This window comes from Alligator mississippiensis, chromosome 5 (genome assembly GCF_030867095.1).
Source record: "Alligator mississippiensis isolate rAllMis1 chromosome 5, rAllMis1, whole genome shotgun sequence".
Lineage (NCBI taxonomy): Eukaryota > Metazoa > Chordata > Crocodylia > Alligatoridae > Alligator > Alligator mississippiensis.
Genome location: NC_081828.1, coordinates 143293664 through 143320746, shown reverse-complemented (window position 1 = coordinate 143320746; position 27083 = coordinate 143293664). Strand labels below are relative to the sequence as shown.

Here is a 27083-nt window from a genome sequence, read left to right as displayed (position 1 = left end):
AGGACACTTGTATCCTTCACTCAATCTTTTGAGTGTAAGCAACCCTAATATATAGGAGCAGAACCAGTTCTTACTTCTCATTGCCCTATGGCATGTGATGTCAAGAGACTTTCTTCTGCCTTATAGATTCATTATGGAGAATTATAGAGCAGCTCTTACCTGACAGCTCCCCAGAGCTCTGAGACAGGAGAAGCACATGCTCCCTACTTGTAGGGGTTCTGTACAATGGTTGTAAATGAATAATTTAGGAATTCTGATGTCTAACAGTACTGCATTTTCTATCCTATTAATAAAAGTGCATTTAGTTCCTTCCCAGTAAATCCTTCCAGTATTTAATATAGTAACCCCTAAAATGCAGCAGCAGGCTGTTGACTTCAGTGGAGCTATGACAATCTTCAGCAGCAGCAGAACTGCTTTGAAATTGGTAGAAGTTGCTTTTCGTGTTATAGCTCTTCCATATTAATTTTCTTCCACTGCCGTTGTGTTTTTGTAATGAACTCATTATTCATCGTGATAACATTCTGGAATGGATTTACATATTGCAATTTTCCCCCCCTTAATGAGATTTGTTGCACTATTGATTTCAAGTTAATGTTTAATATTTAATTTAATTTACTGCTTGTAATTTCAATGCCAGCAAAAAATGAATGTTATTTGTATACAAACAATAACAGGCTGCTATTAGCATTGATATCAGTCAACATCACCAATTAGGTAAATTATGTAATTAATGCAGTATTGTGAAATGCTACTTTTTTAGATACAAAAAGTTTAATATAAATTCTACTTAATGGGTTGTTAGTGTCATAAAGCAAAAGACACAATTTCCTGGCAAATCTCTCATGTTTATAATGCATATCACTAAAACGCAACTGTGCTGCTTTCCTGTAAACACTATTGAAACTAAAGCTAAATACACCTGTGAGCAACGTGCATAGTGTTTTCAGCCTCACAGCCTTTCTTTCTACATGGAGCTAGTCTGAAAGAATGTTTCAAGGACTGATCTAGGATTTCACAGATTGGTCAGAGTTTTGCTTGGGGAACTGAAGTGAAAGCCAGTGGCACCAAGGCATTGACTGATTTGCCATTGTGATATTATCATGCACCAAAAATTGTCATTGTTTTTATAATCCACAATAATGGCTCAAGGCACTTTATCTTCTGCAGCAGTGTGCTGTCATGCTGGCCCAAGAACTATAGTAACAATGCTGTAAATATGGATGTATTTTTCACATAGGAGTTCTCATTAGACATCACAGTGACAACAGTACCCATGAGATGACTGCAGGTCCAGTTCTATAAACCCCGATAGCATGAGTACATGTGCTTACTTAAGAGATTGCATGCTTGCATTGATCAAGTGCTATGACTGTAACTGTTAGGGAATTCATTGCTGTATTTCTGTGCCTACTGCAGGGTATCCAGATGGTGTGCGAGACTCTCATTGAATGTTGGGATCATGATCCTGAGGCCCGCCTCACTGCACAGTGTGTTGCTGAGCGCTTCAGTGAGCTCAGGCACCTTGACAAACTCACAGGGAGAAGCTGTTCAGAGGAGAAGATCCCAGAAGACTGCTCTGTGACCTCCACCAAGTAGCAAGTTGCTCAGGGTTGTGGATGGGAGAGAATTGCTCCTGAACTCGTATATCTTGGCAAAGGAAGAGGTCTTGAACAGTTCCCTGACTTGCTTCCTGTAGTACTGAGGATCTCACCACTCCCTTTACACTAAAGCTTCACAGAGGGACAAGAGTTTGTGGGAAGTAAAAGCCAGGGAGTTGGTGTCATACCATAGCATTGGCTGCCTGCAATCTTGTCATAGGATAAGCTGTGTTAGCACTTCCTCAGGAAACAAGATTTTTACAATAGCCAATAACATTTGCACTTTATTAATGCCTGTATATAACTATGGAATAGCTATTTTTATATATACAGCCATACTCAGAAAAGAGTACAATGTGCTTCCAGGAAATTACACATACATAAGAAAACCCTACCCATTAAGGAAAGATAATGGGGCAGAAGCCATCATTATAGCAGCAGCAGTGTACAAAGGCACCATACCAAAAAGACAAGAGCAACCTGCAATAAAAAGATGGCTTTCAAGTCACACATTATACATAGCCTGCTGTTGCCCAGCTGCACTGTATTTTATATTTGTAAGAGAATATGCTCACTGCAGAGAGACAGTTTTGGCCACAGAGTCCATTTCAGCTATGCAATAACTATGCAATAATTTCTACAGCTGGTTTCAGGTTTAGTCGGTCTTGTTCAGTGGACCACCATCACTCTCAACTGCTAACCATGTTCCTCAAAATATCCTGTACTGAGGATGCTTGGGAGTTCTCACCCCCTTGCTCCCCAGTATATATTTCAATGCTCATTGCTTCACCCTCACTTGCATTTCATGCTAGCAGGCTTCAAAAGTATCAGAGGAACAAGTTTCCTTTCCCCACCAACCAATGAAAATCAAGCAGGGCCAACATTAATCCAGACAGATGTTTTATATTTGCTGTGCCTTCTGAATGAAATCAGTACTTTTCCCCCCTTTTATGTACTGATATAAAAACAAACATTTTTTATATGCACTGTGTCTAATTTCTTGACACACACAGTGCAGATTGTTTCATGCCTTATTTGCAAAAGCAAAGAAAGAACATCAATATCCTCTAGAGATGAATCCATGTGAGGCTGTCATAGCTGTGGGAATGCTTTGCAGCAAGGTAATGCCATGCTCTGTGCTCAGCCCTGCTGCCACGCAGAGCAGTGAATGCTGTCCCCTTTCCCACCGCCCCCTCCAGCCATTTTTCATGGCTTGCAAAAAATGTACCTTCCAAAACAGTACACTCATCAGACATGGCTTACATTCTTGGAGCCCTCCAAAATGTTTTGAATTGAAGCTGGCTTCACTTTGGATTTTAAATGGTAGGATGTCTTCAGCTGTTTTTCTGTGATCTGCACATTTCTCTTAGAGGTCGAGTATGTGCCACTGAAACTAGTGAATCTGACAGCACAAAATAATTCTGCATAAATAAATGACTAGATCTTTCTATCTCTGGTGCAATTATAAACGCCTTTGTCATACAAACATCAATTTTTTTCTAGGAAATATTGCTTTTGTAAATCAATAGGAAACATGTTTATTCAAATAGGAGTTAAGATTTATGAGGAAAATATTTTATTTAAAATGTTTTTGTATCTTCTTTTTTAATAAACTACTTAGAAATATTTAAACAAATTGGTGCAGAACATCAACGACTAAAGTTGAATTCAGAAAATACTATGTCAGATTTTATGGGGGTATATTTTTTTGGATGAACTGTGGAGCTACTGGCAAAAGGAGCAAACTGTTACTTTGTGCTGCAAACATTAATAACGCGGTGGTATGTTACAATCAAAGCTCTTGCATATTGATGTTTTTGCCTTTGCAGAGCTGTGGCCCATTGCCCTCTAGTGGTGGGCTTCTAGATTGCACTCTAGCAATATTAAGGATGGAGGTAAAGACAAGCAAACTGGAAAGCTGTGTAGGGTTGTATCATGGTCCGTTTTTTTTTTCCTTTTAATTCCATATTGAAGCTCAAGAAATAACATCCAGTAGTTCCAAACAGTACTGACAATTTAACTACTACATGTAAAGGGAAATTTTTATTCTTTTTGACGAATACTTCACCTGTACATCATATATGAAATAGGAATGTGAACGGTGTATTCTCCTGTTTATCAAATGTTTCAAGAACTTACTTTCATTGTAAACAGTTTTTGTTTGGGGTTTTTTTTTGTATAAATCAAATGTTTATTAGAGCAAATAAAATAACACCATCTCAAGCAGCTAAGGGGGCTTTTTTGGTCTATACAGAAGCTTCTGCAATAAACAGGTGTCCTTTCATGTGCGTAGATTCCTCAGAGAAAGCCATCCATAGTCTGAAACCAACATTCATACCGTTTCAGTGGTCTGACCGTCAAGCCCCAAGTCACCGAGTCTGACATTCTGCAGCACTCCATTGTTTTGCGAATGGCTCAAAATCCTGTTAGCTCTCGAGGTAAAATACTGTGAAAATCAGTGGCATAACTAGAGCGGAATGACCAAAAGTCACTCCTTCACCTGTGCCCCAGGGTGCCAGACCATGTTACTGTGCTGCTGGTAGATATGCATACACAGGCCAAATCTAGTAGACCGTGTAATCTATATCAATACAGCCACCCCCCTCCTCCCCCCACTCGCACACATAAACACCCCGTGGGTCATCTTTTGGTGCAACCAGATCCATGATCACTGTTAAAGCAGAAACTGAGATGAGACCTCCGTTAGAGCATCCGTTGTTTGGTCTGATATCGCAATAATCCAGAAAGTAGCACAATAAACCTGTTTTGCAAGATTCGTTTGTATTTTGGTCTAAGCTTGTCACGTTTAAGAACAACAGTGCTTCCACAGACAACATCTGAAAACACAGAAAAGCTGAAAACAATACAGAAACAAAGCATTTCTTTCTTTCATCTGTAGGAGTTGTCAACGATCTATATTAAGTCAGCTTGGAAGTAGACACTGTACCTTGCTTCAGTGACAGGCATGGGCCCAAGAGTTGTACTCACAGTGGGATCCCAACAGCACAGTAGAAGTGGAAGGCCAGAGAACACAGCCTTCCAGCACTACACAATCTGGGCTGCAGAGCGGCTGTGTAAAAGCTGCTTAAATGTAGCTGGGAGGATTCACCAAGTGCCTGAATAGGTTTATCAAAGGCAGTGTTGCCTCCTCCTCCTGCACTGGGCCTCATAAGGACTTGGTTATCAAATGTAGCCCTAAGGAGTCAGATTCCTCATAAGCGAAAACATGTGCAACTCCCTTGCAGTCAATTATAGTCTTCTCTCTCTGCATCATTAGCAGATAATATAATTACTACTTCTTGTCACAAGCATATATTGACTTATACTGAGATATAGAAACCTCTCGTAGTCAACACTGATATCTGTGTACTTTCAATGGTGCCTACGCAGTGTCATCTGCTTACTTTGGATTAAAGTCAACATCCTTTGGCATAACAAGGCAAACAAGTGTTGCAAAAACAAATACAGTGCATCAAGTATCTGAGCGGAGAAAGTCCCAGAGAACGTTCAGTTCTGATATCAAGTAAACATTATCCTGTTAATATTTTTCAATTAAGCCCTTCGCCCACCTCTGTTATCATAAAGATTGTATGCAACACCTTTCTGCCAGCAGACTTTAATTAGCATGTCAATCACAGTCTTATCTCCAAAGTACAAAGCAAGCAGGATTCGACTGGATACTGCAAAGGGTATTCCTTGGCTTTGCAAGTAAGAAAGGCAAAATTATAAACTAGATTGTAAAATTTCTGAAGCCAGACTTGTCTTCTGTGTTACCTGATTGTACACGGTTTGGCACGACAGAGCCATAACCATTTACTGGTGGGGGGAATCCAATATATTCAACAATCTCCCATCCCTAGGAACATTTTCTGTACCATATGTACACTCCCCAAAACAGCAACAGCCTCTCAGAGGCAACGTAGCCCTAGGGCACTGGCACCTTGCAATCAAGAGGCATCAGCTGTAGGTGTCTACAGATGCTGTTGCGCCTTACTGTAACAGGGTCTGAAATTTATAGACTTCTAAAACATCCCCTCAGGCACAACCTAGTTGTGTAAATGAATGCAAGGGTATCCTTTATTCAAGATGCTCCAAAGAGTGAAGGATTCATAGGATGTGTATCAGAGCTAAAAACTAAGTCATAAGAGCAAATTTTTTCCCTTCCTTTCATAAAGAGAAAAATCTGCCATTTTACATGCAAAACATTCTAAAAATAGTCTTATTGAAAGTCATTTCTTTTATAAATGCTTAAAGTCTTCATTCTTTAACTTCAAGGAGAATATTTATGGGTTGAGAATGATTTATAAAAGTATGGACTTCTTCTGCCTCATGCTCGTTCTTGAAGGAAAATGCTTTTTGTCCTTCACATGCTGAAGATAGTATACATTTCCTCTGAGATATTTATTTGCAAATACTTTGTACATAAAAGGCCAGACTTCATATACTAACTCCCTGATAACATGTGAATAGTGGGACATTTTATGGACAAATATGGCAAGACCATTTGATCCTATGATTAGTTAGCTGGTGTAAGAGATCATTTGAATATTAATTTGGGAATTATATGGTAATGCTTAAGCAACTTGTTACTCAACTCAGAGAGACAAGAACCTTCCTTTAAAGAGTGTTAGGAAGAAAGACACCACTTTCTCTGACAATTAGTTTAAAAACTCTTAAGAAGCAGAACTGTATCACCTCAATCACTAATGGGACTACAAGGATACCTCAAAAAATTATTGAATAAAAGCAAAAGTTAGAGATGTTCTGGAAAGCTCCTCTCTCAAAAACAGAAGCAATATAACAGCAAAGAACCCTGCTACTTAGCACTGCATTAACAAACCATGCATTCATGAATTGAAGACCTCTCCAGGAAAGGTGATAGCAGCTGGTATTTTTCTTCTACCTTCAGTGAGATTATGAGAAAAGAAGTGGATTAATTTATCCAAATGGAAGCTCTCTCTCACTTTTATTCTCATTTTGCTCTTACATTTATGCGCATTTATACAGGTTTGTCTCATGCTTTCAACTCATCCTGTTCACCTCAGCCCTACAATCAACAGGAGCAACAAAGTAGCTAAGAAGAGCAAAGAAGCCAAAAACATGGTATTTAGAAAAAACACATTTCAGTCCACTTCTGAAACACACTCCCATCATTTCACGTATTAACAGCTTGTTCGGCTGTAAAGCACCAAACACCATGCTGTTTAGTCTCTGTACTTCAGGAAAAGGAGATACAAGCTAACCTTGGCAAGCGGAGGCACATGTTCAACTTGTTCCTCGCTACATAGGAATTTGGGGCAGCTCCTGGAGCTCTTAACCCCTGGATTGTCTGCACATTAACACCTGAAACCATTTTTAAACTTTTGCTATGCAGCTCAAAATTACACCACTCCAGAGCAGGATTATCGCTGATCCGGACTACCCAGCTCATGTTACACTAAGGTGCGGCCACGCTAGGCTACACCTTAGTGTAAATACCCAACCTGCCCTCTCTCCTCTACTAGCATAGATCAGGCTCGCTGTCCCCAACCAACACCCCAGATCCTTGCTCACTGCCCCCCCCCTCCGTTTTCCTCACTTACTTGCGGCTGCCCATGCTGTCTGTCCCAGGGGAGCAGGCAGGGAAGGGTTAAACTACCAGCCTTCTCTTAGGGAAGAGAAGAATAGCTCTGCAGCCAGGCACAAAGGCATTGGTGACTGGTGCCGCCATAGTCAGGGGGAGCACGTGCCCCGCCAGCGACCAGTCTGCAACCGAGAGGTGGGGGGGTCCAGTCGGGAAGCAGCCACAGTGCTCCCACTCCCCAGCCAGTGCTTGCAGGAGGGGCACCAACGCTCCTGCCTGCCCCCCCCGCCCATCGCCTGAGAGGAGAGCACAGCCTGTCAGGGGGCGCGCTGGTGCTCTTAGGGGGTGCGCGTGCACCCCTGTGCACCCTGTATGCATCACCACTGCAAGGTTAACCCTTCCATGCCTGCTCCCCTCGAACAGACAGCATAGGCAGCCATAAGTAATGCCCCAGGGACAGCGGGGGCATGGGGACAGCCCCGGGAGTGGGGGGAACCAGGGGAACCCCAGGAGGCAGGGGGAAAACCCGGAGTGGGAAGGGAACAGATTCTTACCTTTCAGTCCTCCAGGCCCCCCGCTGGCCTGCAGCATGACTTCTCCAAACCTGAGCTAGCACTAAACACGGATCAACATCTGTGCAGCTCATAGTATAAGGGGTAACAAATCCCTAAAGAATCTTAATATACATTGGTTAGTTTTTCTTGTGACTCATACATATGGATTCTTTTAAAATAACCAAAAGTTGCCTAGCTGCTTCTATGTTGAAGAATTTATTTCAGATCACTCGGCCCATTTGCAAACTGCTTAGGTTACCCATGAAAAGCCCAACAGGGTTCAACAACCCTTAAACAAAATTCTTTGCCTGACTCTAATGGTTTAATTTTTCTATGATACACTCAGACAACATTCCCAATTAATGTGGGGAATAATTCACTTTGGTCTATTTTTACCTAGAAAAGTGTTCACATCAGAAGAGGACCAACTCTTCAGGTATAATTATCAGGGATCCTGATAAAAAATTGCAAATTCTCTGATAAAAAACCCCAAATCCAATGAAAATGAAAAGCCCCTCATTCCCCCACATGGCCCCTTGTCCCACCCCTGCCCCTGCTGCTGGAGCGGCAAGGGAGGAGAGATCCTGACGGGGCAGGAGCCCCTGTGATGGTGCCCTGGGAGCACAAGCCTCTTCCCAGTCAGAGGCTGCGCTGCGGGCAGGAGCGGGGCAGGCAGAGCTACCGCAGATCTACCCTCCACAGCCCTCTGCCCCCCCAGCCGTACCGGAAGGGGCCCCCAGCTACGGGAGCCCAGGACCCAGGTCCTGTCCCCAGCAGGAAGCGGCGGCTCCTGCGGAAGAGTGGAACCCGGCTCCCCCCCACTGCCTGCTGCCTGCCTGTTGTGGACTCAGGTGGAGGAGGGGCAACTCCCCGCTGTTGTGTGCACTCCCAGGAGGTCAGGGGGGGACCTGTGCCCCCCATATCTGTGCATGGGGCAGGGGTAGGCATGGGCTGCCCACTGCAGGCTCGGCCTCCCATCCTGCTGCCCTCCCCTGGGGCCTCCATAATACAGCATGTACAACCTGGCACTGCAAGGAACAGCAGGGCCACATGGGGATCTCATTGCCACTGCGAGTTCTGTGCTACTCTGGCAATGCATCCCCTTCACGCATGGCACCAGTGAGGGACACAACCCTGCACCACTCCCCCTGCTGCTGCGTGCACAGGGGATGCATCGCCAGAGCAGTGCAAAGCTCACAGAGGCAAGCATCTTTCCTCCATGGCCCCTCTCTGCCCTGCACTGCCAGGTTGTACCTGCCGAGCTGCAGAGGCCCCAAGGAAGGGCAGCAGGGCAGAAGCCTGAGCCTGCAACGGGCAGCCCGCGCCCACCCCTACCCCACGCACAGATCTGGGGGGCATGGGTTTCCCCTACCCTCCAGAAGTGCACACAGTGGTGGGAAGCCAGCCGCACACCCTCCCCCCGCAGATGAGCTGCCCATGGCCCCGTCCTGCTCCCTGCCAGGACCTTGTGGCTCCGCACTGTGACCCTGGCCCCCAAGCCCTGTGCAACACCCACCTAGACAGCAGCCCCAGCCCTGCCCAACTCCCATTCTCCCTCCCTATGGCGGCCTCAATCCTCCCCACCCCCTCACCTGCAGGAGTTGCTCTCCAGGCTGCCTGGCAGCCTGGTTCATATACACACACATGGTGTCCCCTGCCTGACTGCTCTCCTCCCACTTCCTCCCAGCCCCTTGCAGGCCGGCGCTCTGACAGCCTGCAGAGAGCTGTTTGGAAAACTGTAAAATGTGGGTTTCTCCAGCAAAATGAACAATCCACGTTTGCCTACAGTAAAAGGTAAAATCCGTGGTTTTCTCCATTTTTTCATGGGAAACAGAAAACCTGGATCCCTGATAAATCACTATGAAAACTCTCCACTGAAATATGTGCAGAAGATACCCTAACCTGTACAACCATTTACATTGTTTATTGCTTGTTTTTCCTTTGTCTTTTCTTTCTTTCCCATCCTATAAAAGCAGAATAGTGACAGGTAATAAGTGTAATCATTTTGCTTGCCTTTAATCAAGTGTCCCTAAGGCATTCCAAGAGCCCTATAAAGTACATTTATGCTGCTACATAGAGATAACATTAGTGCTGCCCTTTCATCCCATACACTGAACATCTACACTGGAAACACTTTTGGTGGACCCTCAGCTACAATTCAGCCCAACCCTAAAAGATCTGCTGCCTTTCCAGAGCCTGAGGTCTACTCTAACTCCTAGCCCTTTCTGCCGATCTTTGAAACCCACATGGATAGACCAGGATACAAATATAAGATGTCTGCAGATAGTAATCTACAATGTCCTCTTCTCTTAACAATCAGAGGCCTTACTAAGGAGGCCTGATTAAAGAGTTATGTGGATCCTTGCTCATTTCCCCGCAGACAAGAAACAGCAGAGCCACTTTAGGTTGGGATTGTAGGTGAACTGATTAGATCACAGTGCCACATGAACATGACTATGCTACTTCTGTTCCAGAGCTAGCTCATGCGTCTCCATAGCATGCATAGTAAGAAGATCATGAAAGAATCTGGCTCTGGAGGTAGTCAGAAAGTTGAAAGGCGGTTGGTAGCAGGATGGTAATTAGGGTTCAGGTGTGCCTACCCAGGAATGCCTGCTCCAGACCTGCTGCCTTATCTGGTCTTTGAGAGCATCCTCCAAATTCAGCCTACAGCAAAGGGGGAACTCAGATTCCTCCCCACTCTGAGACTCCAGACTTTTGGTCTCTTACCTTACCTAAGACTGTGGCCCTGACTCAAGAACTGAGCATCCACCTCCAGCCTCCTGAGAGACTTCACTTCTCATTGGGGAGACTGGGTGCAATCTGAAGGTCCATGTAGCAAAGCAAACTTTTTAGTAAAGACATTTATTGGGGCAAAGGCCACCCAGACAGAGGTTTTTGTCACCCCCTCCCCCAGGGTAGAGCTGTTCCTCTGTCCCCAATACAGCCCACAGCCCAGAACATCTGCAAAAAGATACAACCATTTCCTTCTCATTCTTTCCAGGCTCCCCCAAGCCAGTCTTTGCCCACCCCCATCCCTCCAAACCTCCTTGCAAGGACCTGACAACCCTCCATTTACATTCCCCTCTACATTTACATTCATCTTTCCCCCCTCCCTCCTCCCATCTCATGGGTGGGGGCCACCTCACTTTTGTTGAGATGTCAAAACTCTGGGGTTGCTAGATCCGTCTTGTCTTGTCCCACACATTTTGCAGGTAGGCAACCTTGGCACTTAGCAGGGACTCTATCACCCTTTCTTCCTTTCTTTGCCTGTGTGTTAGCATTATAGGTAAACCAAGCCATGCAACACTATAACAACATGAACAGGTAAATATTACAATAAACATCATAATCTGTCACAGGGGGCTAGATCAGCTGTGGGATCACATATTATCTTAAGCAATAGATAGGCCATGATGCTATACATTAGGTGTCAGGAGGTAGGCAGGCTCTGAGGCAGCAGGTGTGAGAATGTAAATAAAGTTATGCCAGGATAGGGGTGGGGGGTTAAACTACAGAATTAAAAAGGTTGAGAACCACATGTCTAGATTATATGGTTTTTAGTATTTTTTGGAGAAAAGTATTTGGCATTGAATACCTTAATATAATCTTTTCCATCTCACAGTGGTGACATTACAACTTGCAAGTTTGCACAATAGAGAACAAGTGGTATCGATTCTCAGTAGCAAGGAGAGGATGTTTTCTTCCTTTCACATCTTGCGGAGCTCAACCTTGTGGTGAATTGGTTAGTGCCCTCGCTGAACTTGCAGGGTCAAGTTCTTAGAGTCTGAAACCAGCAAAGATCCTTTGAAATGTTAACTGCCATGTCATTGTCACTTCACTGCCACATGCATCCCTGATGGGACTCCACAGAAGTGGGATAATATAGGTATAAATCTGGTCTATGAGATTTTAAGCTAACACATGTAGTAGTTAAGAGTAGGATGGTATTTTAGGTCCATACATTGTTATAATTGATGAGCAATATTTAGAATTAATTTTTTTAATTAAATCTATGTGATTTTACAGGATATTTTTACTTCTTACATTTTCTTAATATAATTCCTAATTCCTTAACTTAATAGGAAGTGTGTTGTTGGTGCAGATTTGACAGCTTTTGCTATTAGACCTTGCCCAATCTGTAAATCTGACTCTTTTACTATTTGTTCGGATAAGAGAGATTAATCATATTAACCTCAAAACACAATTTATTTTACAGATGAGTTTGGCACAGACTGGGTCAGATGACTGTCCATCTTTGTCTCAATTTCTTTTCTGTAGTGCTCCCTAATAACTGCTTATCACATTAATAATTGGAATGTATTAATTTTATTATGGGAATGACTCCTATAGCAATCATTACTGTGCACTTTCCTGATTGAGCTGCAAAGTTTAGTGATAACAAAACTATTAACTTCAGCATATTAAATGGTCTATTGAACAACCTGTGTACATTTCTGGTTCCATTTTATATACTTTATAGTATAACTTGCATTTTTAAATAACCGAGTTAATTGACTGCCAGCAATAATCAAGATGAAATTATTGCTACTGTGAGCTGCATGTAGCACTTCCATTGAATCGTTCCTTTTTCCATATTTTTGGAAGATAGAGAGGATATGGATGTTGTTTAATTTTTACTCAGCTATATGAGAAAATATCCTAACCCATATATATGAGGCAATATCCTAACTTATATTTATCAGCCATTACAAGAAAAATATCAGTATCTACTAATTACAAAAGTTATAGCATAACAAACAATAGGGGAAATTTTCACCAAGATAAGGCCTAGATAATGGAAGCTTCTCGTACAACTGTTGGCTTGAGAAGAAGGATGATCCTGTTGATGTAAGGCTCAAGAGATCTGGGTTTGGCTTGAGGTGGATAAAACTTAGACATTTCTGTTCCATGGAGATAACCCAGATTTCAGGGGAAAGAGGAAATGTCCTGTTTCAAAATACAAATAGGAAGTTTGGAATTTTCCCTGGAATGAAAATCCCCTGCACCTCCCCCCCCCCCCCCCAATATTTTTATAGTAATTAAACTTTTTGCTTAAAGCATTTCAACATGAAATTGAATTTGTGAACTCAAGGTCTGAAGTTTCTACCTCAGCTGTAGCTCTCAGAGCCTCTAGGCTCCTAGCTGCACATCACTGCTAACAGACTGTCCAGAAGAAGCCAGGAATACAGAAGCCGTGGAAGCCACAGCTGTGTCTTGGGCATCCTGGAAGTCCTGTGAACACTAGATTTTGCAAAACTTGGGAGCTCAGCCCCCTAGGCAAGCTTGCCCCAAAACCACACAAAGTCCTGTTGAGTCCCTGCTTGCGGCTGTCAGATGTCCTATGATGGTGGTGAGGAGGGAAGAAGGATACACACAAGTGAAACAACTTACTTCCCCCAGAGCTGTATTTTCTGACAAACACCACTTAAGTTCCTTCCCTCTGGCCCCCTTAGTCAGTTCCTTACCCATCTTCCTGTTCTGCTAATCCACATATTCTCTATATTTTCCTCTTATGGCATTTATCAAATGCTTTTCTGACATCGTTAGATGAGGTCTACTACATATACTTGGTGTAAAAAATGAGTTATCATGGAAAGATAGTAGGTTAGTCTGGCCCAGTCTCTCTCACCCAGGTTAAATTTTATCCCATTTTCCCAATTATATTCTATTGTATATAATTCTATTTATATACATCTCTAGTTCTTCTATGACAGGCTTTGATGATGGTAGGAGAGCAGTGGATGTGATATAGCTTGATTTTTGCAAGGCTTCTGACAGTCTCTTATGACATTCTCATTAACAAACTAAGAAAATGCAGACTAGACAAAGAACTTCAAGGTGGATCATCTGGTACTTGTCAGATTGTCATGCACAATGAGTGGCTCAATCAATGGCTCAATGTTTAGTTGGAAGTAGGTATCAAGTGGGGTTCCTCAGGGTTCTGTCCTAGGTCTAGTACTGTTCAACATCTTCATTAATTATTTGGACGATGGGGCTGAATGTGCACAAATGAAACCAAGTTGCATGGAGTTACAGGTAGTCTGGAGGGTAGAGCTAAGATCCAGAATGACCTGGATAAACTAGAGGAATAGTCTGAAGACAATCAGATGAAATTCAGCAAGGACAAATGCAAAGTCCTGCACTTGGGATGGAATAATTGCATGAAAAAATAGACTGTGGAATGAGTGGCTAGGCTGAACTACTACAGAGAAGGACCTGTGGGTTACAGTGGACCATAAGCTATACATGAGTGAACAGAGTGCTCTTACTGCTAAAAAGCCAGCTTACCAGGTTGTATGAAGAGAAATGTCTCTTGCAAATGAGAAGTGGTTCTTTTACTCTATTCAGTATTGGTGAGGCCTCACCTGCAGTACTGTGTACAGTTTTGGGCACCATACTTCAAGAAAGATATGGATAGATTGGAAAGAGTCCAGTGTAGAACAACACAAATGATTAGGGGCCTCAGAGACAAGACTTATGAGGAAAGACTGAAAGAACTAGGATTATTTAGTCTGGAGAAAAGAAGTCTGAGGGAGGAGGGATTTTTTAACAGCCAATGTGGTGCCTATCTTCAAGAAAAGGAGGAAAGTGAATCCAGCAAACTACAGGCCCATCAGCCTGATCTCTATCCTGGGGAAGGTCTTGGAAAAGATTATCAAAGAGGCCATTCTTAACAGACTGGTTGACGGCAGCATCCTGAGGGATAGCCAGCACGGGTTTGTTGCGTGTCGGTTGCTTGATCAATCCCATTTCCTTTTACAACCAGGTGAACTATCACCTGGATAAGGGAGAAGAGATTGATGTCATATATCTTGACTTTAAAAAAGCCTTTGATCTGGTATCCCATGATCATCTCTTGGCAAAACTGGCCAACTGTGGCCTTGGGTCCACCACAATCCACTGGCTGGAGAACTGGCTCTGCGGAAGGACCCAGAGGGTGGTGGTTAATGAAAATCAATCGTTGTGGTGCACTGTGACCAGTGGGGTCCTCAAGGCTCTGTCCTAGGGCCTATACTATTTAACATCTTCATTAATGATGTAGACATTAGTGTCAGAAGTGGACTGGCCACGTTCACCGATGGCACCAAACTCTGGGGTAAAGCATCCACACCTGAAGACAGGAGGGTGATCCAGGCAGACCTTGACAGGCTCATGAAATGGGGGGACGAGAACCTGATGGTGTTTAACACCGAAAAATGCAAGGTTCTCCACCTTGGGAGGAAAAACCTGCAGCATGCTTATAGGCTTGGCAGTGCTGCACTGGCTAGAACTACAGATGAAAGGGACTTGGGGGTCAAGATTGACCACAAGATGAACATGAGCCTTCAAAGTGATGCTGCAACTAGTAAAGTGAGCAAAATGCTGGTTTGCATCCATAGATGCTTCTCAAGCAAATCCCAGGATGTCATTCTCCCATTGTACTCAGCCTTGGTGAGGCCGCAGCTGGAGTACTGCATCCAGTTTTGGGTTCCACAATTTAAAAAGGATGTAGAGAAGCTTGAGAGTCCAGAGGAGAGCCACGCGCATGATCAGGTCAGGAAAACAGACCTTATGATGAGAGGCCAAGAGCCATGGGACTCTTCAGCCTGGAAAAGCGCAGGCTCAGGGGTGATCTGGTGGCCACCTGTAAGTTTATCAGAGGTGCTCATCAGGATCTGGAGGAACGTCTGTTCACCAGAGCGCCCCAAGGGATGACAAGGTTGAAAGGTCACAAACTCCACTGTGACCGTTTCAGGTTGGACATAAGGAAAAACTTCTTTACTGTCCGAGCCCCCAAGATTTGGAATAGACTGCCACTGGAGGTGGTTCAAGCACCTACTTTGAATGCTTTCAAGAGACATTTGGATGTTTAGCTTGCTGGGATCCTATGATCCCTGCTGACTTCCTGCCCCTGGGGCAGGGGGCTGGACCTGATGATCTTCCAAGGTCCCTTCTAACCCTAGTGTCTATGAATCTATGGAATAACTGAGGGATGATTACCTGTAGGGGGTAGGATGAAGAGCAATGGCCTCAAACTGCAGCAGAGGAAATTCAGGTTGGAGATTAGGAAGACCTTTCTGACTATGAGAGTGGTCAAGTATTAGAGTAGTCAACCTAGAGAAGTTATGGAAACTCCATCCCTGGAAATCTTCAGAGCAGGGTAGAAAAAACCCTTGGCTGGGATGATTTAATCAGGGATGGTCCTGCCTTGAGCAAGGGGCTGGACTGGATGACTTCATGAGATCCTTACTTTAACTAAATGGGCACACTATTATATTATTTGGCAGAGTACATAAGCATTTACAGACAGAATCATAGAATGATAAAAAAATAGGGTTGGAGGGAACCTGAAGAGGTCATCTAGTCCAACCCCCTACTCAAAGCAGGACCATCCCCAACTAGATCATGCCAGCTAGGGCTTTGTCAAGCCAGAATGATGCAAGTTTGGTGATCTTGTAAATGTCATGACTTCACAACTCCACTGTAAAATGGTTCACAAACACACCTACAGCTTATTAATGAACATGAGATCCACGTTAAGCTCAGCCTTCCCACTGAAATGATTTCCTTTTATTGGTTTGCCTCTAAACCTTTACATTCTTTTATGGTACCTCTCACTGTGCAAATTTCCTTGTTTTGTTTTGCTTTGCAGTGTAATTTGTGGCTGATTATTGTGTAGTTACAGAATTAGAGTAATGACATCTAATTGTATATCTGAAGCGAAAACATATAATTGTGTGGGACTGAATTTAATTTAAAGAAAGGAAAACCCTCCACCAGGGTTTCACATGGGTTATACAGTGCATTTACCAGGCAGAGCTATGTTGATTGCATCCAACCTGCAATTAGCATGTGCAATTAGGATATAATGAATATGCGCACTAACATTATTTCAGCATGTAATATTAAGAATGCTTAGCATTTACCTTATTGCACATAGTACTCATATGTTTGAAGTGTTTAATCAATATTGGCCAGTTAATTCACAGAAAAAATGGACAGTTCATACATGGAAGTTATCAGGAGAATGGCTAATTTCTAGCTACATGGTCAATCACCCTTGAGCATCACCCAAGATGATCAGACCTTGTTGAGCCTATTGAATAGACATCTGGAAGAAGGGCCTGTGCCAAGATTGTGGCAGTTAGAAAACAGCACTCAAGAACCTGAGTGATGAGCATTGTATAAATACGTGGACAAATGGAGACATGAGATTATATTTTAGGAGACAGAGGACTTTTCTTTGCAGTTAATTGTTACCACTCTGCTATTCAAAGCCCTCTGATTGTGGTTTGCATTCAGCCTTGCACAGGGCAATATGGACTTGGCTGGAAATCCAGGCATGAAAGATAAAGAAAAATATGTCAAGTGAAACATTTAGGCACCTGTCTGTGGACTGTTTCTGTGACACATCTACAGATGTTCATCAGTCTCTCTCTCTCTCTGAGTACCTATCTAATGTTCTAGTTAAGCAAACCCCAACTTCAGCTTGTGGACATGAGGAGATCTACAAAGCTTTTAACATGAGATTGATAGCCTGACCCACAAAGGGCAAAATTATTGGAAGAGTATCTGCAGCCAGCATAAATAATTCAATTCTGTCCATCACTATTAATGATAAATACAAATTCTGTGTAAAAAAAAAAAAAAAAAAAAAGACTAGTGAGATAAACATTGACACTTTGGCTGTGGTGTCACTAGCAACTGAGGCAGGGTTTTGGAACACACTGGCAGGGCTACAGTTTTATTTATGACTTTTTTCAGGTGACTCCTGTTGGTCAAAATCCTCTTAAAATGATTAGGGGCCTATTTCAGGAAACTGGACATATTTTGCCCTCATTGATTGCATCCCCTTTATCAAGTAACTCAAACATTGGTTTGATAATCTAGACATTGTAAATTGCTTACTGAACATCCACGCTCTTTTATGCCATGAAAATAAAGAAAGTTTACTTTTCTATATTCCCTCCCATCCCCATCCCCACTCCCAAAAGAAAAAGGGCATTGAGCAATTCTGCAGAATACAAATGACTCAAAAGGGCTTCTTTAAGAAACATTATTTAACCTTCTGACCAAGATGACTTGGTATTTTCCCTATACTAGCAAAAATTTTCCCTTATTTACCCAAATCCAAGACAACTCTGAATTTAAGATGACTGCCCTAATAATTAGATTTTATAGTTGGGAGGGAGGGGCCATGCTGAATTTATAATTTTATATATAGAAAATTATAAATTTGATAAATTTTCCATATATAGAATCTACTAATTGGAGATTCATCTTAAACATGTACCCCACCCCTCAATGCTGTGGCAGGGAAAGCAACGGAGGGGCTCAAGGAGCCAGACCCCACACCTTGTTCCTCCCACCACTTGTCCCACTCATGCCTATGCCTGTTCTCCTTGCCACCTAGCCTCACTGCCACTTGCCCCCAACCCCCTTCTGCCTGGCCCTTGCCCCCCCTATGCCTGCCTCCCTACCACTTGTCCCCTGCCCCCCACAACATGCCCCCTTGCCCCCCATGCCTGCCCCCCTGCCATTGGTCTTTGCCTCTTTCCCTCCCACCACTTACCTTTGCAGTGGTTCTGGCTCCGGCTCTAGGGAGAAGAGGTGGCAGCTCCAGACCCAGTCAGGTTGAGACTGAACCTGGAGCCCAAGTAAGCAGCAGAGGGAGTGGGGGCTGGTGGTATAACAGCATCGTTTGTCCCACATGTACTGTAATTGATTGGTGTGCAAAACCACAAGTGTGTATAGGGAATCTGGGCTATTTTCATTTAAGTTATTGCAATACACAGTCACATTCTTGATCTAAAGCAGTGCTTCCCAAACGTTTCCTCAGCGTGACCCCATTTATGACCCCATTTCCTCAGCATGGCCCCTCCCTCCCAACTCACAGCTCCCCACCCCCCAGGTGCCCCTCACTCCCAATCCACAGTCCCCTGGCCCTGGTGGTGCCCCTCACTCCACAGCCCCCCACGCTCCCCAGGTACACCCGGGCCGAGGCCTGCGGCCCCATGCCCCCCCCCCCACCCCAGCAGCGCCTGAGTCTTGGCCGCCACTCACAGGAAGCAGCAGCTGTTGAGGCCAGAGCGCAGAGCCTGCCTCCCTGCCCCCTGCCCTGTCCCGCTGTGGGCTTGGGGCTCCCCAACCTGCTGCCCTTCCCCCAGGCCACTACAGCCCAGCAGGCAGGGCCTGGCATGGGAGAAAGCACCATGCTGTGGCCCTATCCACTAACATTGTGACCCCATTTGGGAACTGCTGGTCTGAGTATTTACCTTATTCCAAAGAAGATTCCTGCTGGGCTGTCACAAATGTGAGCCTTGATAATTTTTTCAAAGACTTTGCCAAGGATGGAGGTGAGACTGACTGGCTTATAGTTGCCTGGGTCCTCCTTCCTCCCCTTCTTGAAAAGGGGGACCACACTGGCCCTTTTCCAGTCCTCCGGGACTTGGCCCGCGCGCCACGAGCGTTCAAATATTCCCGCCAGTGGCTCTGCAATGATGTCGGCCAGTGCCTTCAGCACCCTCGGATGAAGCTCATCTGGGCCTGCCGACTTAAAGGCATCCAGTTCTTCTAAGTGACTCTGCACCATCTCAGGGTCTACGCATGGAAGTCTGGCGCCTTGCTGCTGCCTCTCTACAACCCCAGTGAGAGACTTGTTGTGCCCCTCACTTAGGAACACCGAGGCAAAGAACTCGTTGAGGAGTTCAGCCTTGTCCCCTCTGTCTGTCACCAATTGTTTCTGCCCATTTAGCAGGGGTCCTATTCCTCCCTGGGCCTTCCTTTTACTCCCTACATATCTAAAAAACAATTTCTTGTTGTCTTTTACTTGGGATGCCATCCTCAGCTCCATGGTAGCTTTGGCCCGTCTAACTGCCTCCCTACAAGCACGAGCAGAGGAGGTATATTCGTCTTTGGTGATCTCTCCCTGTTTCCACTTTTTATGTGCTCCCCTTTTGGCCCTTAGGCTGCCCTGGATTTCTCTGGTCAGCCAGGGAAGCCTCCTGGCCCCTTTCCCTCTTTTACCTCGCACGGGAATCGTCTTGCTTTGTGCCCGAAGGATCGTTTCCTTAAGGCACAGCCACCCTTCTTGGGCTCCCATCACTTCAAAACTCCTACTCTGCAGTGCGTCCTTGACTAATCACCTGAGTTCATTGAGATCAGCTTTCCTAAAGTCTAGCACTTTCATGCTACTAGTTACCTTACCCACTCAACGTCTTATGGTGAATTCTATTATTAGGTGATCACTGTCCCCCAGATGGCTACCGATCTGTAGGTCGGGTTCGTGGCGGGCAGATTGTGCCTGACCAATCTAGTCTCTTTTTATGACCAGGTTACGAAACGCCTGGACACAGGAGGAGGGGTGGATGTCATATACTTAGACTTCAGGAAGGCTTTCGATACGGTATCCCACCCCATACTGGTGAACAAGTTAAGAGGTTGTGACTTGGATGACTACACAGTACGGTGGGTGGTGAATTGGCTGGAGGGTCGCATCCAGAGAGTCGTGGTAGATGGGTCGGTTTCGACCTGGAAGGGTGTGGGCAGTGGGGTCCCGCAGGGCTCGGTCCTTGGACCGAGACTCTTTAATGTCTTAATCAGTGACTTGGATGAGGGAGTCAAATGTACTCTGTCCAAGTTTGCAGATGACACAAAGCTATGGGGAGAAGTGGACACGCCGGAGGGCAGGGAACAACTACAAGCAGACCTGGATAGGCTGGACAAGTGGGCAGAAAACAACAGAATGCAGTTCAACAAGGAGAAATGCAAAGTGCTGCACCTAGGGAGGAAAAATGTCCAGCACACCTACAGCCTAAGAAATGACCTGCTGGGTGGCACGGAAGTGGAAAGGGATCTTGGAGTCCATGAGTCGGCAGTGTGACGAAGCCATCAGAAAAGCCAATGGCACTTTATCGTGCATCAGCAGATGCATGACGAATAGGTCCAAGGAGGTGATACTTCCCCTCTATCGGGAACTGGTCAGACCGCAGTTGGAGTACTGCGTGCAATTCTGGGGGCCACACTTCAAGAAGGATGCGGATAACCTGGAGAGGGTCCAGAGAAGTGCCACTCGTATGGTCAAGGGCCTGCAGACCAAGCCCTATGAGGAGAGACTAGAGAAACTGGACCTTTTCAGCCTCCGCAAGAGAAGGTTGAGAGGCGACCTTGTGGCTGCCTATAAGTTCATCACAGGGGCACAGAAGGGAATTGGTGAGTATTTATTCACCAAGGCGCCCCCGGGGTTTACAAGAAATAATGGCCACAAGCTAGCAGAGAGCAGATTTAGACTGGACATTAGGAAGAACTTCTTCACATTTAGATTGGCCAAGGTCTGGAACGGGCTCCCAAGGGAGGTGGTGCTCTCCCCTACCCTGGGGGTCTTCAAGAGGAGGTTAGATAGGCATCTAGCTGCGGTCATCTAGACCCAGCACTCTTTCCTGCTTATGCAGGGGGTCGGACTCGATGATCTATTGAGGTCCCTTCCGACCCTAACATCTATGAATCTGTAAGTCCAATTTACAAAATCCATATATATGAATGAATCTAAAAGGGAATATAGAGACAGTGGGCCACACTGTGCCTCAAGCTCTATCTGTGCATCACTGCTGGGAGAATTAGGCTCAACGCTCTGAGAGGTGGTATGGATGGAAAAGGAGAAACGGAGTGATCCAGTCACTTTTACTGGGATATTTAAAATATAAAACCACCATGTTCTATAATTTAAATGTTGCATTTGATATTGGGAGTGAAACTCGTGTCTCTTCCAAGATGTTTATCAGAAAACGTGGGTAGGATGGGGTATGATGCTGCAGCCTTCAAATAACCTCTATTCAGAACCTGGGAGAGAGTACATGTCATTCTTAATTCAGTACAACCAGTTTGCTTTTTTCTCTTTATCTAGACCATTTGTGCTTACTCTTCCTTAAAGACAACATATATACATTAAGATTTACAAATGACAAAACACAGCCTGTATTTATAAGAGTATCACTTACTTCACTTTTTATTAAAATCATCAGCTACAAAATAGGCATTTTGCATTTACTAGATCTAAATAAACTACTACAAGAAAATGTCATCACGATCATGAAGCAGAACAATCCCATTACGCACCTTAGATGTTACAAGGAGCTTTTAGTAAGAGAAAGTACAGAGATCAAATAAGTTAGTCACATCATACTGTAGAGTTAACCTCCACCTTTTAAGAAAGCAAACACAGTGCAACTGTAAATCTAAGAAATATTTTCTACAAACATTCAAAAAAGTTCAATTTGGCTTTCATTAAAAAAATACAGCTGCTACTACAGAATTAAAAGTATAATATTTCAGACAGGCAACCATAAATGTACCATGTCTGGCACAATATCTGGAAACGGGAAAGCAATTGTGTGTTAAACTAAATATAAGAAGATGATGACATTTTTCACCAATTTTAGGGATGCTAAATACAGACAACCACATTCTCAGCTGGTCTGGGATACCATAGTTTTATTCTAATAAATAAAGATATTCTGGTTTATACCAATTGAGAATCTGGACCCGAATCAGAAAATCCATATGCTGTTTTCTTTTTTCCTTTCAAAGCCAAAAATTAAACAAAGAATGGTTAACTCTGTATTTATCCATCTTAAAAAGTGATAGCAATGCAAATTCTAGTAGGTCAGTGCCTTTTAGAGTCTGCACTCCAACCAACAAAGGTTACCCATCTGTATACACATTAGGGTCCTGAACCGCAAATGCCTTGCTGGATCAGGGCTTTAAATTATGTTTTCATGATGGATGGTACATCCAGAAGTCAAAGGTAATAGCTGATTAAATGATCCTATAAGAATTACAGGGCCAAAATAAGGGGTCAAGTTGTTCCAGTAATTTTTATACACAAGTCCCTATTAATATCCATTGTAAGGTCTGCTTATAACCCCATGGCAGGATAGGATGACTAAAAAGTATCCCTTCATGGTATGCTCTACAGAACTCTATTAAGCTTCACAAAGTGGCCCTTGTTCCCCTCTACTGTTCTGACAGCGTGATGCATCACTCATCTAACCTCTCCATATTGGAATTTTTGGAGACTAGAAGTGGGAATGTTGTGCAAAACTAGATGCTACCATGGCATATGAAATGAAAACATGAAAGCACTGCACTTAAAGACAACGTTTAGCAAAAACAGATACGTTATAATAGAAAAGATCACATTGGTCAGTACTACCCCAAAGACAGATTATAGTACAAACAAACAAAAAAAAGATCAAATGCTCTAGATAGGTGAAAAATGTGGCTAGTTCCTTAAGTCTACTGTTAGAAGTCCCACATAGAAATACATTTACATTTTCTATCTTTTTGTGTGATTTTTATAAAAAGAATCATTTATAGACTGAAAAAAATCAAACTAGCTTGCTCACAAAATCATTTGTCGAAATACATTGTAATTATTAGCAATAAATAAACAGGTTGGACACTAGCTTGATATTTCAGGTTGACCCAAACCACTCACAAGGTTCATGTTTTAACATTATGGACAAATTTTCACTTGAGCAATATAAGCTTATTGCCAGAAGAGAATTCTACACTGATCATTTGAGATCTACTAATTTTTGAATATTTAGGAAAATCAGAATGGACTATGACAAATCTGTTGCTTTCTTACAACACTTCTTAATAAATAGCCACCCTGCATAAAAAACACACCCTTTAAGATAAATATATCATATAATTTCTTTTTATGTAATTTTAAAGTGCATCTAAAGTTGCTAAAGAAATCCTTACATTTAAAGAAAATACAAACAGTCATTCAGAAGCTAGAGGTATTTCCTTTTGACAAATTAAGCAGTGATAACATATCCATTCCAAGATTCTCAGCTCAGCTACAGCTGTGATGGGTTTATAGGTGAGCAAAGTTGGCAAATCCATTCTGTGCCTGGCAGTTCTTCTGCTTAGGGATCTTGAGACTCTCCTAAAGAAACTCCCTTCCTTTGGGCCCTAGTGGTTCAATTGCCAACTGGGCCTCTCTATCCTTAAATGCATGACATAATGCTAAAATAGTAAGATACTAGAAATGTACTTTTACATTAATACTCACTGAGCTAAATTCACCCTCCAGCATTAACTTCAGTATAGTCATGTCCATTTAGTGTGGGCCAAATTGGCTGCTGGTATATCTCTGGGTATCTTCCCAATACCAGCTCCATTAGGACTTCCGATGTCATTCTCAGAAATGTCACTTCTTGAAAGTGTCAGTTCTCAGAACAGCAGCAATGGTGTCATTGCTGCAAATGCTGTAAGCAGCTATGTATAGCTATGACTACCACAGAGCCCAGGTCAGCAAATACAATCTCTACCTGCAAAAATCCTTAACATCACTATTAAAATTTCAGTTATAAGCTACATTATTGAACTTTTACCTACCCATTGCAAGATAGTATCAGTACATACAAACATTTCACTGCTGTAAACATCATGCATGTATGCTGTGCCTAGTGCTGTTGAATTACAGCTACAAGTCTCTGCCAAGCAAATCAGTCTCATCTAGCAGGAAATCCATGTCCTCACGTCTCACCTGGGGACTGATCACTACTTGGCGAAAGAAGTTGACTTTGCCAAGGTGCGGCTGGTACCCCAGCATCATGCTGCCCTTCTTCATCATTCTCTCTTTAATTACAGGTGCAACCTGCAGCAGGGAGAGAAAACAGGTGTTTAAAGTAAAAGGTGTAAGCATTTAGAAGAGCTGGGTAAAAAAAATATTTCCCATCTTGAAAAGATTGTTGAGATTTCTGAATTTATTTCCTCACTCACAGTGGGATGAGACCTTTGAAAGTGTTGACAAAAACAGAGAGAGACCCAAACCTCAGAACATCCCATAAATGTGTGCCTGCCCGGGATATCAAACTCGGTCATGACCACCAAGCTATTGGTTATTTTGGAGTTGGTTATTCTTTTTTTTCCTCACCCTCTCTTCCCCATATAACTTCCATTTCAGGACTTAGAAAGTCTTGTCACTGGAAGTTTCATTGAAACAAGCATATGCCTGCAAAACGTTTCAGTTAAGACAAGCCAGCATTTTCCAACAAAAGCATTTTGATGATAAAGTTCTCAATCAGACCCAAAGATATTACTGACCTTATACACTTCATCCTCACACACAACAATTTCACTTTTAATAATCAACACTTCCTCCAGATGATGGGAACAGCTATGGGCACTAAAATGGCCCCACAGTATGCCAACCTTTTTATATGAGCCACCTGGAAGAAGACTTCCTCAAGAACTGCACCATCAAACCCTTGCTGTACTTACGATATATTGATGACATCTTCATCATTTGGACTGAAAACCTGCAATCTCTGATTGAGTTCCACCAGAAATTCAACTGTCACCATCCCTCCATCCGACTTTCTTTAGAATACTCCAACACCAACATCCCCTTTTTAGACACAAGGATCAGTATCCAGAAGGGTAAAATACAGACCACAGTATACAAGAAACCCACAGACCAACATACATATCTGCACAGAACCAGCAATCACCCGAAACACACCAAAAAAGCTGTGATATACAGCCAAGCCCTCAGATACCACCGCATCTGTACTGAAGAGAACACCCGGGATCGCCACCTCACCAATCTTAAAAAGGCTTTCACCCAGCAAGGACACTCCTCCAGAGAGGTAGATCGCACGTTTGAAAGAGCCACCTGGATACCACGTGAAGAACTGCTGCAGTACAGAAGAAAAACACCCACAACTCGCACACCGCTGGTTATGACCTATCACCCATCCCTTGAACCTGTACGAAAAATCCTCAAAAAATTGCAACCCATATTAGAAAAAGACCCTATTCTTATAAAGATCTTCCCAGAGCCACCCATCCTAGCCTTCAGACAAGCACCAAACCTCGCCAACCTCATCACCAGAAGCAAACTTCCTCAAGCCCAGAACACACCAAAAGGATCCAGACCGTGCCATGACAAGAAATGCAAAACCTGCCCCCACATCTCCACCACCTCCACTATTACTACACCCCACAACAGAGCCATCAGCATCCCTGGATCTTACAGCTGCACCTCCAAGAATGTAGTATACCTCATCCAATGCACCAAATGCCCTGATGGAAGATATGTAGGAGAGACCAGACAACAACTGCGCACCAAAATAAACGCACACCGGAAATCCATCAAAGACAGAAACACCCAATAACCGGTGGGGGCACATTTCTCACAGGAGGGCCACTCTCTTTCCAATCTCTCAGTCCTGATCCTCAAGGGAAACTTACACAACACTTCCCAGAGACGAGCCTATGAGCTCCATTTCATCAACCTGCTGGATACTAGAGATCAGGGACTAAACACAGACATTGGATTTTTGATACATTACAATCTGCCTGGCAACTGACTCCCCAGCCCAGCCCAGCCCTGGCTTCTTTACTTTTCATTCCATCCAGGAACAGCACGCAGCAACTGCTGCAGCTTCCTTAGCCTGACGAAGGGTTTTTGAACCCGAAAGCTTGCTTAATAACTATTCTCCAACCATTTGGGTTGGTCTAATAAAAGATATCAAATCACCCAAGGAACCTTGTCTGCCTCAATCAGTTCTAAAATATAGCAACATAGCAGGAGGTCTTAACTGGGGACTTGTGACAAGCCTGGCCTCCTCCCATTCCTAAAGCAAAGTGTGGAAAAGAAAGCTTCAGCAAGGAAGACATTTGAGAATCAGTGAATAAGGCACATGATCCTACCATCCTTTATTCACATTAACTGGCCCAGTGATTTCAGAAGTAAAACCTGGTTGAAGAGAGGCAGGACATGTATATAACAGTTTGCATCTTTACAGTACAATGCAAATACTAACTAGTTTATTTTTAGACTTCTAACGTATGACCTTAGCACCTGAATGGTGGTTACCAAAACCAAATGCAGTACAACACAAAACAACTGTATGCCCAGTCTATTTCACATTGCCTGCCATGGATCCTACACTGCAGTTTCTGACATTCTCAAAGTTCCACAAAGGTTCTTGCTCCTTTTTTGATTAAGAGATCTCTTTTGAAGCTCTCGTAAATTGTAACTTACCTTCCTAAATTCCTTTTTGTTCACAAAGTACTTTAAAATGCAGCCTCTGGCTATGGACAGAGTCGGAATTTTGGTTTGGATGCAAGCTTCAGCTGTTATGCTGTGACCTACGTACAGCAAAGGTTCCCAAACTGCAGTACACATACCCCCTGGGGGTACGCAAGACATCTATGGGGGTATGCGGGAGAAACTGCGTAATGGCAGATTTAATTTTCATTATAATAAAAACTGGCTATTCCTCAATACGAGGATGATATCTGCCAGAGTGGGGATTACTGGTGAGTTTTAAGGTGGCTGAGGAGTCCATTCCATGCTCTGCAAGTTTT

The 27083-nt window shown here is 43.6% G+C and overlaps 2 protein-coding genes across 7 annotated transcripts in view; one reads left to right on the top strand and one right to left on the bottom strand.

Moving 5' to 3' along the window:
• TGFBR2 (transforming growth factor beta receptor 2) overlaps positions 1-3824 on the top strand; it is a 70781-nt gene extending 66957 nt beyond the window's left edge. For all 3 annotated transcript variants that reach the window (XM_019497979.2, XM_006263606.4, XM_019497980.1), the window contains exon 7: positions 1417-3824. In XM_019497979.2, coding sequence (XP_019353524.1) covers positions 1417-1596 — 180 coding nt within the window. In that variant the 3' untranslated portion in view covers positions 1597-3824. The remainder of the gene's footprint in view (positions 1-1416) is intronic.
• Positions 3825-21669: 17845 nt separating this feature from the next.
• GADL1 (glutamate decarboxylase like 1) overlaps positions 21670-27083 on the bottom strand; it is a 189874-nt gene continuing 184460 nt past the window's right edge. For all 4 annotated transcript variants that reach the window (XM_059728824.1, XM_059728825.1, XM_006262574.4 and 1 more), the window contains one exon: positions 21670-24363. In XM_059728824.1, coding sequence (XP_059584807.1) covers positions 24190-24363 — 174 coding nt within the window. In that variant the 3' untranslated portion in view covers positions 21670-24189. The remainder of the gene's footprint in view (positions 24364-27083) is intronic.